This window comes from Papilio machaon, chromosome 13, assembly GCF_912999745.1.
Source record: "Papilio machaon chromosome 13, ilPapMach1.1, whole genome shotgun sequence".
NCBI lineage: Eukaryota > Metazoa > Arthropoda > Insecta > Lepidoptera > Papilionidae > Papilio > Papilio machaon.
This window is the reverse complement of record NC_059998.1, coordinates 4989494-5006973: the sequence shown is the minus strand read 5'-3', so window position 1 is coordinate 5006973 and position 17480 is coordinate 4989494. Positions and strand designations below refer to the sequence as shown.

General features: G+C 34.6%; 4 protein-coding genes across 4 annotated transcripts in view; 2 read left to right on the top strand and 2 right to left on the bottom strand.

Annotated features, from left to right (window-relative positions):
• Window positions 1-17480, top strand: part of LOC106717962 (protein singed wings 2) — a 48119-nt gene continuing 30639 nt past the window's right edge. Inside the window, exon 1 of the mRNA XM_045680783.1 lies at window positions 1-159. The gene's annotated coding sequence lies outside the window, so the exon portion shown is untranslated. The remainder of the gene's footprint in view (window positions 160-17480) is intronic.
• LOC106710599 (SREBP regulating gene protein) lies at window positions 1260-3117 on the bottom strand. Its single transcript, XM_014502691.2, has 4 exons — window positions 2864-3117; window positions 2627-2774; window positions 2368-2519; window positions 1260-1597 (listed from the first exon to the last, which is right to left on the bottom strand). Exons 1-4 carry the CDS (start codon window positions 3041-3043, stop codon window positions 1397-1399), a joined length of 681 nt encoding a protein of 226 aa, XP_014358177.1. The 5' UTR covers window positions 3044-3117; the 3' UTR covers window positions 1260-1396.
• On the bottom strand, window positions 5007-16888 carry LOC106710575 (GATA zinc finger domain-containing protein 14). Its single transcript, XM_045680782.1, has 6 exons — window positions 16699-16888; window positions 12414-12459; window positions 11213-12336; window positions 10640-11125; window positions 10445-10560; window positions 5007-5129 (listed from the first exon to the last, which is right to left on the bottom strand). Exons 2-5 carry the CDS (start codon window positions 12439-12441, stop codon window positions 10516-10518), a joined length of 1683 nt encoding a protein of 560 aa, XP_045536738.1. The 5' UTR covers window positions 12442-12459; window positions 16699-16888; the 3' UTR covers window positions 5007-5129; window positions 10445-10515.
• On the top strand, window positions 5636-8837 carry LOC123721588. The gene is made up of 2 exons (XM_045680701.1): window positions 5636-5882; window positions 8047-8837. The coding sequence occupies exons 1-2, from the start codon at window positions 5660-5662 to the stop codon at window positions 8835-8837; spliced, it is 1014 nt and encodes a 337-aa protein (XP_045536657.1). The 5' UTR covers window positions 5636-5659.

Sequence of the window (17480 nt, the reverse complement as noted above, 5' to 3'; positions counted from 1 at the left end):
TATGAGGACCCTATGACATAACTTCCGGAGATACCTTCAAACAAACATCCATCCATCTATCTGAACTTTTGCATAACGAATTTCTACGTATAATATTAAAAAAAGTTGGAAAGTGTAGCTATCTTTGAAAGTATTTGAAGTTACAAAGTTGAAGAAATGGTAAGAATTAAATATTTTTTTATTTGTATATCTAGGCTGCGCGCAAATAAGTGCCTATAAAATTATCCAAACACACTAAAGACATTTACAAGTTGAATAACAACGTTAGTAAATCTTAAAAATAAATGCGTAATAGTCTCAAGGCCACCGTTACTTATCAGAATGAATTTTAAATTAGGAATAGCGTTATAATAACGTAATATACAGATTTGTAGCACATTACAAGTCAATAAACAACAAATTCCACTAAACAATAGCCTTCTTCGCATAATACTAATGATATGAGAATTATTTTTTTATTTCCCACACAGAAATAGAATACTCTAGAAATATATAATCTGTTCCAAAAAAACCTACTTTGTAAAACAATAATTCCATTTTTTTACACTAAATTTCGACTATGCATAGACATTTATACAATTTCACTTTTATCAGATATTTACAGAAATTTAGGGCCTTCTATAGTAATTTGTTTGTGTACAAAGTTTAGGTCTCAACATGAACTGGATTATATATATAACTATACGATAAAATGTTCCATAATATCATACCTTTGCTATATATTATGTACATAAGATTTTATATATACTCATATGAAACAAGCAAAGCTGTTCATAATGCTTTTTCTAAATTCAATAAGTCTATGTTTTGTTCTTATTTTGTTCTTCAATACGAAACTTAGCACCATGAATAATGGATAGCACACATTATACTTTTAAAATATCAAGATTTTCCCATATTTTTATTAAATGTTTATTCTATGTATTCATACTAAAATTTTATATATATAATTACAACAACTTGTTTACATAACAATTGTTTTACAAGATTATATCTGCTTTATTATTATATTAAATATTTTAAGAGCACAATTTCAGATATAAAATACGACATACGTTTTTTTTATTAATTTTAAATATATATAATTTAAAATTCTACATAACAATTGAAATCATTCAATTACTTATAACTATGAAAATGTAAACATACCTTTGTGAGTTTAATTAAATATTAATTTAATTTTTTAAAATAATTTTACTAAGACACCTTAGAGAGAATATTAATAGTTAACTTAAAAAATAAAAAATTCAACTGCACCTAAGACATTCCAAGACGTCAGAATGGAATGACACCTCTATTTTCAAATTCTATCAAATTACAAATATTATTGATGAAGTCATCAAATCTTGAGTGGATAGAATCAGCCAGGTATAACATTGTCACTAACTTTGTTAACTTAGTCAGGTGTTCTGGTTCCGGGTGGTTCGTCACCGAAGCAATGCTTATGCGCGGGATCCTTGTACGAGTTCTCATGAAGGACGCTATGCGAACTCGTACGGCATTTTGTCAAGCATAGCTCATAGTCATCGGTCAATGAACGGAACAATACATTCTCTTCTGCTGATAGTTTAGATAGTACCAACTCGAGCATGTCTCTCTGAAAATTATTATTTCCTTTTAAATCATGTTATGAAATACTCCAAAATATATAAAAAATGAATCTCTACTTCCCCTGGTTATCACAACACATGTGTGCAGATGGAAAAAGTTTGCTAATCCTTTTCTTGAATTTATTTTTGTCAGGAGAATTTATATAATGTTTAGTTAGTATTAAATTCACACAAAGTCATGGGCAACAGCCAGTAAATCCTTATTAATATTATAATTGTGAAAGTAAAGCTGTCTGTTTCACTTTCACGTTGTAACTACTGAAGCAATTTAAACGAAATTTGGTACACACATAGTCAAGAGCCTGACAAAGGACAAACTCCACTTTCTAATGCAAAAAAGGGTTGTAAGGGGTTGAAAGTGGGGTGGAAATATGTACGGAAGTGACGTCATTTTTACAGTTAGAAGCTTGAAACTTATTTTTTATGCTGTTAATATGATATAAAGTTTTACCCTTTAAGATTCAAAATAACAATTGGGAATAGGGGATGAAAGTTTGTATGACAATATGTAAGGTTTATGTGAATGTTTTGTAAGTTTTGTTTTATGTTTATTAATAATTATGTTTTGTTACAATATATTATAATTTTAAGTAAAATAATTAGCCTCAGCCTTTAAAAATTATACCAAAGACAGTATTTCAAGGACAAAGTCGGCGCACACCTATATGTTATAAAACTGTAATTGTAGTAGAAAAAGACACAGATGCTTTTAATATGCCATTGCGCTATGTTTGTATTGTATTGCTCTTGTACTCACTTTGCTAGGATCCAGGCAGCAGGAGACACAGTACTCATAAATAACACAACAGTTGTTGTCTTTACACGATTCACAACTGTATCTAGTTGTTTTCTCTACATCAGCATTGCAACACCCATTTTTTAATATGTCACTTCGTTGACAAACATAACCTAAATAACAAGTTATATTAAGCAAATATGCCAATTATTTGAAGTACATATAACATACACATTGATTAGAAATATATAGGGTATTAAATTTAGTTCATTGTACTTACCTCTATCATCTACAACAACAGACTTTCCTTGGACAGAATTTCTGCAAATTTTTGTATCATTTGTATCATTGTGTTCTTGAAGGGTTCTCCAAATAAATGGCTTTTGCTCAATTGATACATCTTGGTATACAATATTTTTATTGCTCCCCTGTAATGAAATAATTCAAATGTCAAGCTTTTCATATAATTCGAAGTAAAAAATTTCATGAAACATATATTGTTTATTATCATACTTGCCTCTCTTAAGAAACTTACGATACAGTAAGTTAGTGAAGATGCAAATATGATGCCCAATACTAATCTCCTTCTAATAAATCGAACTAAGGCTGCATACCACATTTTAAAAACAATGTATTTGCTCTTTAAATTAGAGCAGAAACTAAAATTGTATGAAAAATAGAAAATAAATGATAACATTTTTGCGTACACTACTAAATCAGCGGTATTTTTGTTGTTAACATTTTATACTCAGTATCACATTCTGGTTATTACTAAAATTAATTGTTACAATATGACTTTAAGTACTTTCAATAAAGAAACATTTAATATTTTTTAAATGTATAATTGCAGTGCAATTTGCAATACAATACAATTCCAATTCTTATAACAAATGTCAAAGTCAAGTCAATAAGTCAACTGTCAAGTCTCTTTCGTCTGTCACCTTCGTGATTTCATGATCTGTAATGGTATAGTATAGAGTATGTAAAGTAATGTTAAATTAGGGGTGACTAGGCCATAGTCAACCACACAGGCCCAGAGCGGGTTGACTTCACACATATCATTTAATTTTTTCTCAGATATGTGCAGGCAGCATCACTATGATTTCCTTCTGCTCGGATCCGAGGGGGAGGCGCCGCTACTAATAGCTCTGCCCACTCGGATCCGAGTGGTCAGCAGTGAATGAATTAATAAAGAAATATATTTATAAAATGGTTATAATATTTAAAAGCCTCCGTTTGTCAACACGTATTTTAACTTATTGCAGCACAGTAAAAACACATACATTGAAGGGTAAAGGACACCGATATCCAATGCCTTAATAAATTAAAAACGAATACAAGCTGTTTTTACCAAAAAAAATGTAAATACGTTTTTTTTCATATTATTTACACTTCTGTTTCCGCATCCGCTTCCGTTTCCGTTTCTGCTAAAATTTATTTTTGACATCTGTTTCCGTTTCTGGTTCCGCTAAGACACTCCCGTTGCATCAAGCCGCATTCACATTTGTCTGACGTGTTGTGTCGTGATAATGCTTTCTGTCGTGATGGCTACTGTTCACATCTATATGACGCGTTATGACGCATTTTTAATCAGTTCCGTTATAGCTCTCAGAGAGTTTACACATTCGCAATGTTTTTTCATGAAGCATACGATTCAGATTATGAAGAAGATATGCAGTTATTGGCACTGGCAACACTTCTAATAAAACAAAGAAAGAGAAGAAGATATTGGATACATCCAGTAAATACAAAAAGAGAGACTAAAGGCGAGTTTCATTGTCTCGTTAAAGAGCTTGAGAGTGATGCTGAAAAATTTCATCAGTATTTTAGAATGTCTAACTTCTGACGCGTCACAACACAACAAAATGATGCGTGCACACTAGTCCGACCCGCTGTGTCGTGTCGCTGCGCCGTCCCCCGCACCTCACCCAACTGACGCGGACCGGGATCGCTTCTGACGCGACACAACACAAGCCATCACAACACACTGCGTCAGAGAAGTGTGCACGCAACCATATTAATTGTATGAGACCGATACCTTTCTGATGCATCACGACACAACACGTCAGACAAATGTGAATGCGGCTTCACTAATTAAGACTGCCTATATGTTCTATACGCGAGGCGTGACGAATGAAACGCAGGGTTGTGCAGAGTGTGGTTCCGCTTGCTCTCGTGAATGGAATAATTTATCTCGAGCAGTAACATATTTTTATGCTAAAGATTTGTGGCGTGGCAGGAATGTGGAATGTGGATACAAAAAATGTTTCGGGTGGTTCGCACGGGAAAAGGTCGACGGGTACTTAACTTAAAATTCCTCATTCGATGGCACTTGACTGATGGAATATGTAGGCAGCTACAAAACCATAAGCCACACTTAAAAGAATTTTTAAATAACTTTGAATTTTTTAAAACTAAAAATACATAAAGAAACAAGAATAGAAAAAAGAAAAAATTGCTAAAAATATTTTTTGATCGTAATTTTTATTATTTTTTTTTATTTACAATTTCTATCAAAAGCATTTTAATTTTATCATACTTCTTACTAATATTATAAATACAAAATTTAGATGGATGTTTAAATTTCGCACAGATGTCGAACATAGTCTAGAAAAGCACATAGGTTACTTATTAAGTATTTTTTTAAAATTCTGCACGAACGGTGTCGCGGGCGACAAGTAGTTAATAATAAAATAAAATTTAACATGTGAAGGTTGAACGTTACTTATTCAAGTGTTTGAAGTGGTCAAGTCCATTCCATTTTGACGTATTTCCTTTAGAATCTGGAAGAGATAATAATTTAATATTAAACAACTTGACCGTAACTGGAAGCTTTATTATGAGAGAGCATTTCCGTTTCCGTCGAATTTCTACCAGTTTTTCGTACTTTCAAGGGATGTTTCCGGCTAAGTGGCGCCACCTGGCGGTTGGCCGCCATTTTAGTTTCTTTAAAATATGACGTGCCATTTTGGATCATTGGCGTTTGAGTTCCCGTCGAAGCAACAACTACGCAGCAAGTCTCTCTCTGCGAACGTTGTTAATTTTAAAAGTGGTTAAAATACAAAAATTTTTTAAAATAAAATAATAAATTACTACAAGAAAAGTAAGTAAGTGACAACAATTATAATACTACAGTTGTAAGTGATTAAAATTGTGTATGATTTTTAACGGTTTTTGCCGTTCGTTTCAAATATGTTGTGTAGTTATTTTCAATATAACCACATATTTACCAGTTAATAATTTTAAATCGTACTCTTTTAAATATAGGTATAATGAAGTCTAAAAGATAGTCTAACAAAATTCGTTTGCAGTAATGAATGAGAAGACCTTAACACCTGAGCCACAGGCTGTGGCCGGTCCTAGTGGAGAGGCCAACAAGCGGAGACGCAGCAGCTCCAGTAACAGCAGCAACAGCAGTTCTACAAGCTCATCCTCGTCGGACAACAAACGAAGGTGGTCCTGTCGCCACAAGCATAAGAAAAGTAAGCGTGGCAAGCATTCAAAACAATTGATGGACAAGTTATTCAAGGAAATGGGTGAGCTTCGAAAAATCGTTACTTTTAATAATTTTAACACTGCATGTAATGACAACGTGTCAATTCATACCGGAAGTGACGAACTTTATCAGCAGCTTGATCAAGATTATAATGAAATAAATTCAGAACACGATGACTCTAATCCAAATTTGGTTTTTGATATCGAAACTAAACTAAAAGAACCATCCATTCCAAAAACATCTGAAGGTTTCTTAAAAAAGTTATTGGAAGTACAGCGATTAGGTAGCGCCTCATGGTCCGACGTTAGATATGCGGAAACACAAAAGCTGTATAATCATACTCCAGGTTTTACAGACCTTGAAATAAACGAGGAGGTAAAAACATTCGATACCTCACGTCACCTCGCTTACGCTGATAAATCATATGCCGCCATTACATACTGCATACTCAAACAAAAAGAGTCTATGCAGGAAGCCATTCATGGTCTACTTTCATGGGCTAAGAATACAAATAATCTTGACTTCGACAATTTGAGTAGCAAGGTTGACCAACTATTTTGTAAAGGCGATTTTTGCAAAGTTTCATCCGACCTCTTACAATTGGTTTGTGGCCATAGAGCTGAAAGCATTGAAATGCGCCGCGAATCAATAACAAGTCAGGTTAGAGATCCTTTGGTCAAAGCGGCTTTGAACAGAATACCACCATCTACATCTTACATATTTGATTCAGAACCTTTTACATCGACGCTCGAAAAAGCCGGTGGGGTCCGCAAAGCATTTTGGCCTCTAAAAAGTGATGGTTCTCAGCAAGCAAAATCTAACCAATCTAATAGCCGCCCCTCGCGGGGGCATGGCGCACGTAGATCGGTAGTTTCATCGCGTGGAACTCAACATAGCTACCATGAACCATGCTCACAAATGCATGCTTATAACTCACCCTCGCGGGGTGTATGCCACAATGTTAACTACCCTCCTAGAAGTCACCCAACATCGAATAACAACAATGGGCGTGGTTCATTTCACAACCGAGGCTCGCGGCCCGATCGTGGAGGTAACAAAGGACGTGCAAATACACAAAGAGGTTCCAGAGGAACTCAAAATAGATCTAATAGACAATGACTCGAGACGGTTTCGGGCAGGTCAGTTAGCGCAATATCATCAGCAATGGAAGAAAATGGAGGCACCAGAAATCATAATAAAACTAATCCAAGGGTATCGCATACCATTTTTTCAAAAGCCACCCCTTGTATACCCACAAATAATGAAAGGCCCCTTTCAAACTCATTTCTCAGAAGAAATGTCAGCAATTGTAGAGAAGATGAAAAAACAGGGTATTTTAGAAGTAGCACTGCTCTCACCGAGCTTCGTTTCTCCTCTGTTCCTGGTGCCCAAGCCGGACGGATCAGCCCGACCTATATTCAATCTCAAAGCGCTCAACAAATACATACTGACCAAACCGTTCCACCTAATAAACATGCACCGCGTGCCAGACTTTCTACAACCTCAGGATTGGATGTGCAAGATAGATTTATCTCAGGCGTATTTTCACCTCAAAGTAAACAAGTCACAAAGACGCTTCCTTCGGATCGTTTACAATCAAGAATTGCTAGAGATGACTTGCCTACCATTTGGCCTCAGCACAGCTCCGAAAACATTTTCAATTCTCACAAATTGGGTGGCTCATGCATTACGAGAAAAATGGAACATAAGAGTTCTAGTCTACCTAGACGATTTTTTGATAGCACATCAAAGCGCACACACACTTCAAGACCACGTCAAGCTCGCAATACAAACTCTGCAGAGCTTAGGCTGGCAAATCAATTTCGAAAAATCAGTTCTAAGTCCCCAGAGGAGCATAATTTATCTAGGGATACAATGGAGACCCTGGCTCAATCAAAAAGTTCTTCCAAAGGAAAAGGCAGTCACCATCGTTACAAAAGTAAGTCTGATTTTAGAGCAAAGAAAAGCAAGTGTAAAAGAACTACAAAAAACAATAGGGCTATTAAATTTTGCAAGTTTTGTTGTACCACGAGGTCGACTTCACCATCGACAAATGTTAATGTTCCTGAACTCGCTGCCCAAAACGTCGCAGAAAGCCTATCATCTGCCAGAAAATGTCATCAAGGAACTGGAATGGTGGAAAGCGAACTGCCAATTGTCAACACCTTTACATTACCCTCCTCCAATTCATTTTCTGGCAACAGATGCTTCAGACCTAGCTTGGGGGGCACAACTGAAAGACCTAGCGATCTGGGGAAGCTGGTCCCAAGAAGAACAACGGCTACACTCGAATCAGAAAGAGATGCTGGCCATTTTACACGCCCTCCAGACCCATGTTCATTTATTGAAGCACAGCTCGCTGCTCATACAGTGCGACAACAAGACTGCAGTCGCTCAATTACGGAAAGAAGGAGGTACGAAATCCATATCACTAATGAACATAACTTACCAAATTTTGAAATTATTAGACCATCACAAAATACACTTCAGCATTCACTATATTCCGGGCAAGTACAACAATCATGCCGACCACCTTTCGCGTCACCGTCAACCTCCAGAGTGGCACCTACTACCGACCTGTGCGGAAATGGTGTTTGCGAAATGGGGTACTCCAGTGATAGATTTATTCGCTTCGAAAACTGCTCACGTAGTGTACAATTATGTCTCTCGGGATTTGAACGATCACCAAGCTCTCTTTCACGATGCGTTCAGTGTTCCATGGGACTATCCACTTGCGTGGGTATTTCCCCCGCCGTTCTTAATCCCCAAAGTTCTGGCACACCTGAATCAGTCAACAGGAATATTCTTGATAGTAGTTCCACGGTGGGAGAGAGTGTTTTGGCGCGCAGACCTCAAAGCCCGATCCCTCGAAGCCCCGTTCACTCTGAACAATTTGCACAATCGTCTGATCGACACATCAACGGGGCTTCCACCGCAGAAAGTAGAATCCATGACGCTCGAAGTTTGGAGATGTGGGGGTGGACTGAAGCTATAAAATCATGGAACATTGATCAGCTATCATTGCTTAAAAACTCTTGGCGTAAATCAACCTTAAAAACTTACGAGGTGGCTTGGAAACGTTGGACTTTATGGTGTAAGGATAAAAACGTTAACCCGAAAAACCCCACTGGTGCGCAACTAGCACAATTTTTATCAGATTTATATTTAATACATAAATTATCGTATAACACTATACTACTACATAAGTCAGTAGTTTCTACCTTATGTAATTCAGAAACATCGAGTCAGTTAAGCTCACATGTTCTTGTAAAGCACATCTGTAAATCGATCGCTCTTAAAGTTCCAAAGATTTCCAAAGCACCTATTTGGGATGTTAGTAAATTATCTTCCTTTTTAGCCAACTACACTATAGACATAAATAATGTATATCAGACTTCACGGCATACAGCACTCTTATTACTATTGTGTTCAGGAAGGCGTGTACATGACCTCACCTTGCTTAGAGTAGATCCTGAGCATTTTGTTATGGCTGAACATAGTGTAGTATTTTGGCCGGAATTTGGTTCAAAAACTGACAATAATGATTACAGACAGTCTGGTTGGAAATTGATTTCAAACACAAATAATCGTAATCTGAATCCTGTATTTTGGGTAGAGAAGACTGTAGCATTGCTAAATGAAAGACGTGATACTGCAAAATCATTTAAACTTTTTATTACAGTAAGAGGGATTGCAAAACCCGCTTCACGAACAGTTATTTCAGGCTGGATAAAGACTCTATTTAAGGAAGCTGGCATAACAGCCACGCCAGGAAGTGTTCGGTCAGCTGTAGCCTCCAAAAATTGTCTGGAGAATACTCCAATTGATGAAATCCTGACTCGTGGAAACTGGCGATCAGCTAATACATTTCACAAGTTCTATAGACGAGAAGTAATGAAAACACAAGATTCTCAAAATGTAGCACAATTATTCACACCGGCGAACTAATTAATGATTATTTATTAATAAAATTGATTGAAAGAAATAAAAAATTCCTGATTAATATATAGATAGTATTTTTCATTTTCATCCTAACTCACATTGGCGTTTATAAGCATAATATAAACCTTTTACAGTGGCGTCACCAGGCGATAACAAACAGATCTCATAATAAAGCTTCCAGTTACGGTCAAGTTGTTTAATAGTAGCGTTTTACCTGAAATAAAACGCATATTAAAATACTTACCTAACTGGAAGCTTTCACTTTAATTCTGCCTGGTGTAAACAAAGCCAATGATCCAAAATGGCACGTCATATTTTAAAGAAACTAAAATGGCGGCCAACCGCCAGGTGGCGCCACTTAGCCGGAAACATCCCTTGAAAGTACGAAAAACTGGTAGAAATTCGACGGAAACGGAAATGCTCTCTCATAATAAAGCTTCCAGTTAGGTAAGTATTTTAATATGCGTTTTATTTCAGGTAAAACGCTACTATTATCTAATAATTAACAACTTTAAAATAAAAATGTTTGAACAAGGCGATTTAATTACACGAAAATAAAAATCTGCAGCTCATTTGCGTGTTCCGGGTGCTTATAAAGCAGTCAACATTAAATAAAATCTTAAAACTATATTAATACCGTTTAAATTATTTATAGCATACCATTTTTTTAATAGCAAGAATAAAACGATCTTTATTTATATTATAGTCTAAATGTTCGGCACCCACGTTTGTTAAATGTTGAACCAATTTGGACGATCTTGGAAGGCGGCAAGGTTCTGTAAATGTTTAATTTATTAAATCGACTGTAAAATACACTTCACTGTTGTAAAACATGCAAAATAAATTAAAAAGTACCATTTGTGGAGGTGAAGGATTGTACGTAACTGGTGTCATGAAACTAATGTCTCTTGAAATGGTGTTTTGAAGCATGTACTGCTGATTGGTTTGTTGTCTTCGATCCATCATATAGTTGTTGCAATAATTTTGTTGATAACCAGGTAATGTATTAGTAAAATTACGGTTTTCATAATTTTGATTAATATGACTATTTACGGTAATCATACCGCAATGTAAGTTTGTTGTTTGAGTTACATTACTTGTCCTAGTATTATACTGTAGAGGCATACTGGAGGGATAATTTGCCATATTGCCTAAAGTAGTATTTTGAGCTGGAAGAATATTTTGATTAATTTTTTCTACTTCATATTGGCTCGCTGTAGTGTTTTTATTATTGTGCGTTACAGCATTGTTTGTACTATATGTTGGTAAAAAATTAAGTTTGCTGCTTTGATTTGAAGCTCTTTGTCCTGTCTTAGAACTTTGAGGGTAGAGGGCAGAGTTCTGTAAGAAATTTGTAATATATTAGTTGAACAATCAGTTAATGAAATTATTAACTGATTTCGTTTTTGCAAATAGGTAATAAATTACCATCTGATCCATTAGAGCTTGGAAGGAAAGAGAACTCTTGCCATTTTCTCTTGACATGGTATCTTGTTCTTGATTTGCGCGGTTGTTGACAGTTGTACTGTTATGTTGGGATGAAATTCTATTACTAGTATCTAATTTTGCATGTCTTCTAATTAAAGGATTTGCATCATTTGTTGCACAGGATTTTGGTATTGACTTATAAAACGAATTTTCTAGGTTATTCATATTGCTTAAGTTAACATTGTTAAAGCTTTTGCTTTGGCTTGCATAATGTTTTTGTGAATTACTTTGCGTGTCAGCCTGCAGAGGATTCTTTAATTCACTGCTGGACGTGGTGTTTATAGATGTAGAAGATACGTTTAGTTCTGGCATTGACGTTTCATTTCGGCAATTTGTACGTTTATTACTGTCATCTTTCTGCAAAGCTGTATGTAAGTATAGTGCATCAACGCTTAGAATTACTTCATTTCCTTTCTGTCCAGCTGAAAATATTGTGACTTTGCTTTCTTTTGAAACATTTACTTGATTGGATTTTCTTTTTAAATTGTTGGAAACCTTTTGGGTTTTATCGAATTTACTTTGAGCTGAAATGTTATCTATCATTTCTTCAGTCCAAAATATTAAATCATTGCAGAGCCCTTCTACATATTTGGAGTCGATTTTTACTTTTGATATCTCAATTACTTTTTGTACCAAAAATTGTCTAAGACGTTCATTTGTTTTGTGTGGTAACAGTAATCGAATTGCCACTTCAAATGACCGCCTATAATTTTGAGATTTAGTATGGATATAATTAAATTTTAATATATGAACTGCTTCCTTTTCGTTTCGCTTAAGGCATTGTATATACTTATTGTATGCTTCAACTATGTTAGACATATTTTGTGCTACTTTGAGTAGCATATTATAATTATCTGTTTCTTCATATTTTGCGTATTCTGATGTAGCTGTAGCAGCCTTTCTTGAAGGGGTTGGTTTCAACGGATCTACTTCTTGATTTGGCATATTTTGAACATTTCTTTCACCGATATTAATCTCTTTCACTTTTTCTTCATCTTCTTCATAAATAACAGTTACGGTGACTGGTTTCACGAAGTTATATTTATTCATAAGCGTCGTGGTATCTGCAAAAATAAAGTTCATAGAAATTAATATGCTGGATTACCTAAATCTAATTGCTATTTTATTTATTTCAATGTACCTTTTTCGGAAGTCTGTTGAATATCCATAATGATTTTTTATATTACCTGAAAAAATGAAAGCAATTTTTTAGCTAATACTTAAGTATAAGTTAAAATGTAAATATATACATGGAAAATTTTTGTTTTGTTTTAAAATTAAGTAAAAAATATATTTCCGCAATTACAAATCACACTTAGCAGTGGAAGCGTCCACTTAGTTGTAATTAGATGGTCAGAAGGGGTTGGTATGACGTCCTCATATTATATTAATAAGGGCGTCGCCTACCTATGATAAAGGCGGGAGGGCTAGTAATAAAAAAAACTTTATTCCAATCAGTATGTGGTCAATTTTTTTTTTATAAAAATCTGATATGTATCTTAGCATTTTGAAGTTATTTACAAATTCATTTTACTCTCTACACAGTAGGTATTTGCAATAAAAAGTACATATCAGTGTATCTTATAACAAAAATATATAACTGTTGAATTCTCAGAATAAGACAAACAAGATAATGAAACAAAATTCTAAGAAGGAACAATAAGCGAACTTCATGACAATACGTCCATACTTTATAGGGTACCATAAAGTTTCCTATTTCTGTTTAATATTGTCCTTTACTACATGTGCGGCTGCTCTTTGTTTCCGGGCAAAAAATTTTCGGATTATTATAAAACTGACTTAGCGATGTTTTCGTTACAGAATCACTAATACTTTCTCTAGCTGCTAGCTATTTACTAACCAACTGATTTTACTACTAGAGGTATTTTATACGCAGACTTCTTCAAGTGGACTACTCTACTTCAACGGATTTACTACCGGACTGACGTAACTACCGAATACGTTTTAAGAAAAAGTAAACAGTACATTTGGTACTGTACATAGTACTTCTATGTAAATACATAACATCATCACATTAGGTAAACGTAGAGAGTTTGAACTGTACATTTATTATTAATTACTGATAATAATTAATAATTATGATAAGTAAATATAATTATAGAAATTAACAAGAATGTACAAATTTTGCCTGTCGTATGCCTAATTGTAGTCCCTTTTCCCTTCCCATGCTTTTCTTAAAAGGAATAGATAAGCAGAGGACGTCGATTTGGTGGAGGATGAATTGGAAGAATCCACATTCTGTGCGTCCCCTTTTTTGTCGATTAAGGCAATGCATCAGCACATGTAAACAAAATTAAGGGTAAACAAAAATAGTGTAAATATTACAATGTCATCATTTAACTATCATTATCTTTATAATACTAACTAGCTGTCGCCCGCGACTCCGTCCGCGCGCAGTTAAAAAAAAACTAAATGGGGGGGGGGGTTATGAAAAGTAGATGTTGGCCGATTCTCAGACCTACTGAATATGCTCACGAAATTTCATGAGAATCGGTCAAGCCGTTTCGGAGGAGTACGGGAACGAAAACTGTGACACGAGAATTTTATATATTAGAAGAAATATAGGTAATGAGTGTGTAAACTTTAATTACTCGTTTCTTAATACAAATAGTAATTTCTAACAGCTTGTGTGTCGCTAATAGTGATGCATTACAGCGGTACATTCTGGCAAATTTGTCATACTTTTCGTAACAAAAGCTTTAATTCACAGTTATTTATAAAAAAAATATAACCTGATTCTACTAGAAATAAAAAATATGTGGAAAACTTTAAACAAACTGATATAGTTAGAATATATTCCTACTTGAGGCATGTGTGAAAAAAGATACGGATAAATAGATTGAACGGATGAATATATTACTAATGGGTTATCAAATGTTATCCGGTGTATTTACTGTGGAATTTCGCGCGAATGAGGCACAAAGTGTAATATTTAATATTTTATAAGTTAATTAAAATATACATAACACACCAAAGATAATTATTGTGAGTCATTATATTAAATATCTCCCAAAAATGTAAACAATTCAATTAATTTTTATTTTTTAACATACATTTAATATGAAGTACATATATCCGATACAATAATTTTTTTTTTACTTTATTTGTACTGTTGGGTATTTATTAGTATTTTAATTTAACAATTAATAAAAAATAAATTGATTTTATTTAAAAAACAAATTGAAGTTATTGAGAAAAAAAAAAAACTTACCTCATGTACGTTAAATCAATCCAGTTTTCAACATTTGGTATTGACTTTTTTTAATAACTTAATGAACTTATATATTTTTATAACGACGACGGGTGTAAAACAGTAAATCATAAAAATATTAATTTGTAAAACAAAAATTATATTTAAAACACGACAGATAGTGTCGGCGTTTAGTAACAGAATGGCGAATGAATGGAATGTTGTTCATTTGTTTACACTTCTTCCTGTTGGTCTGTTGGTGTGCTGTAACGAATGATAAGTCTGTACCTACGTGTTTAGCTCGAGCAATAAATAGAGACGTGCTTTTTTTAAGGTCGGTCCAAGACAGAAAATCGGGTTAAATATTTAATTCGATTAAACAAACATGGTAACAAAATATGTATAAAACAACATAAAAAATAATAAACACTTCTACTGACGTCTGATTACAATGGCTGTTAATGAAAGATTAATATATTCTGGCCGCATTTTATGCTGGAAAAAATCTATTACGAGCCTCCCCTCGACATACACATATATTTATAGGATAAGGTCATCAAGACCACCTGATAATGAAGACAAATAATTGGAATCCATAGCATCGATTCGATTTGAAAATCGATTATCTACGAAACAATATTTAAAAAGATAAAATCGAATTAGCTCCTCGATCTGTTACATTGTAAGGGATCCATAAAAATAAAAAAGTCGCTTAAAATCACGAGAAAGGGGGAGTCTAATTGTTCGTACCAACGAACATAATTGTAGCCATCGATGTCAACTACGTAAAACTCCCAGAATGCGACAAACAACTATGTGCTAGATATTAAAGCTGACTAAGCGCCCTAGAAGACGTGAGCAACTAGACAACTGGTGCAACAAATGAACAGATCATCATTTCCAACTAGTATAAAAGATTTTTACTTCCTAAAATAGATCATTCTGGTCGAATGGAATCAAGGTGCTTTTACTCTTCTTGCCACTGTGCCCTTCCTTGTGCCTTGGGCACGCCGTGGATCATTGCCGGCCACCCTATTGCCGTACCCCCCCCCCCCCTCTCAACCCTCCTTGTGCCTTGATCTTGCTGTTGAATATTGCTAGCATACACCATAATCATTTCATGTACAGTACCCGAAACATACTCTGTGAATACTGGGGCTCAATCATCGTATGTTGATACCGGGTGCACACTAATACAATGATATTACGAGTATTTATTTTCTGACTGATGATGTTCGCTTGATTTATGAGAATTAGTAGAGTTAGAAGATTCAGTGGATATAGTAGATCTTGTGGGGAAACCGAGAGTTTGGGGCTGGCTACCCTGTTCGTAGGTTTTGTTAAAACTAATTGTTTGGGTATGTTCTTCGGTTTGAACGCATACATCTCTAAATTGTCTCCGATGGACTGTTTTATTATCTAGAGATGCACTTTGTTTTAACATATTGTTTCGGTGGTATTCTAGAGTTGGAGGTTGTTTAAGTTCTCGATCAATTCGGAAGTCTCTGGGCAGACAGCGATTCCCGACGAGTTGCCCATCTCGTTGGTCGCCGACCAGTTTAAATTGTTAACATTAGTGGATGGTGTCGTTTGAAAGAGTTGGTTTTTGTTTCTAAGGTTATTGTTGTAAGCTCTTATGTGGTACAATTGAGAGACGTGGGGAGTTTGTTTTAAATAGTGTTTTTTTTATTAGTGCTTGAATTGATTGTAATTCCATGTTTAGGTGCGCGAGAGTTTTCGTTTGCGAAAATTTTTGGATTAGAAATTTTTTTAATTCCGCCCAGTTAAGAAATTGTTTGGCATGTACGTCTGCAGAATAGGGGCCAGTTATTTTATTTAGGGCAAAAACTAGTACTATCGGTTGTTGGGTGATAGTCGCTAGGTTAAATGCGGCGTCACACGACCGTATGTATCTGTATATATCGTTGTTATTTTTTGTATCGAAATCTGGGATAAGTTGTAGAAGGGTCCTTATCGGCATTTCTATCCCTTTATGATCTACACAAACGTAATTGCTTTTTGACATGTTGAATACAAAAAATAGTACAAGAATAACTAGGGTAAAATATACGAGAAATGGCAATAGTAAAATACACTAGAAATGGTAATAGTAAAATATACGAGAAATAGCCATAGTTAAATACACGAGGAATGGTAGAAATATAGGATTTGGATATAGTATATGGTGAAACAGAGCAAAGTTTTAGCCACTTACTACAATAATGCAATATAAACTGCGTGCTTCATTATAAGGTCCGGCGAAGTATTTATTTAAAACCTTCAGTTTCCGTGTCTGCTTCGTCTTTTGGCGATTTGTTTCCTTTTCCGGAGCCTACACGTTATTACTTCGACTTTCTTATGCACTTATCCTACCGACTGCGCCAAATTTATTATATGGCCAAGTGACAAAAACTTTTAAATAAAATAATTTATTTTACTAGGATACAATTTCATGTTAACAGTAGTACGTCGAAACAGTGAGTGAGTCGATCCTATTTAGACATCGAATATATATAAAGGGTATCGTGTGAACAACACTCTTAAATGACGCATTCACAGGTTTAAAATGGTACTTTATCAATACTTAAACAAATATATGTTAAGGGTATCGTGTGAACAAAACTCTTAAATGTCCTATTGACAGGTTTAAACAAGTTATTAGGAAATGGTACTTATCAATACTTAAACAAATATATATTAGCTAATTTATGTGGGAACTGTAAATACAATGTTACGAGAATAACAAAATAATTTACGATAAAGGGATGTTGAGGAATTTATGTGGTAGGTTCTTATATACTAGTATTAGTAATCTTACATGATATTACATAACAAAATGGAGTAAATAGTATATATATAGTGGTCATTATATAACACCGTTATAAACGTTTCATAACCTTTTTTTATGAATAGGACCGTTAATGTTTTGCATTATGTGTTTTTAGTATTACTTAGTTCAACGCTATGACTGATTTTTTGAAAATTCATCTGTTAAAG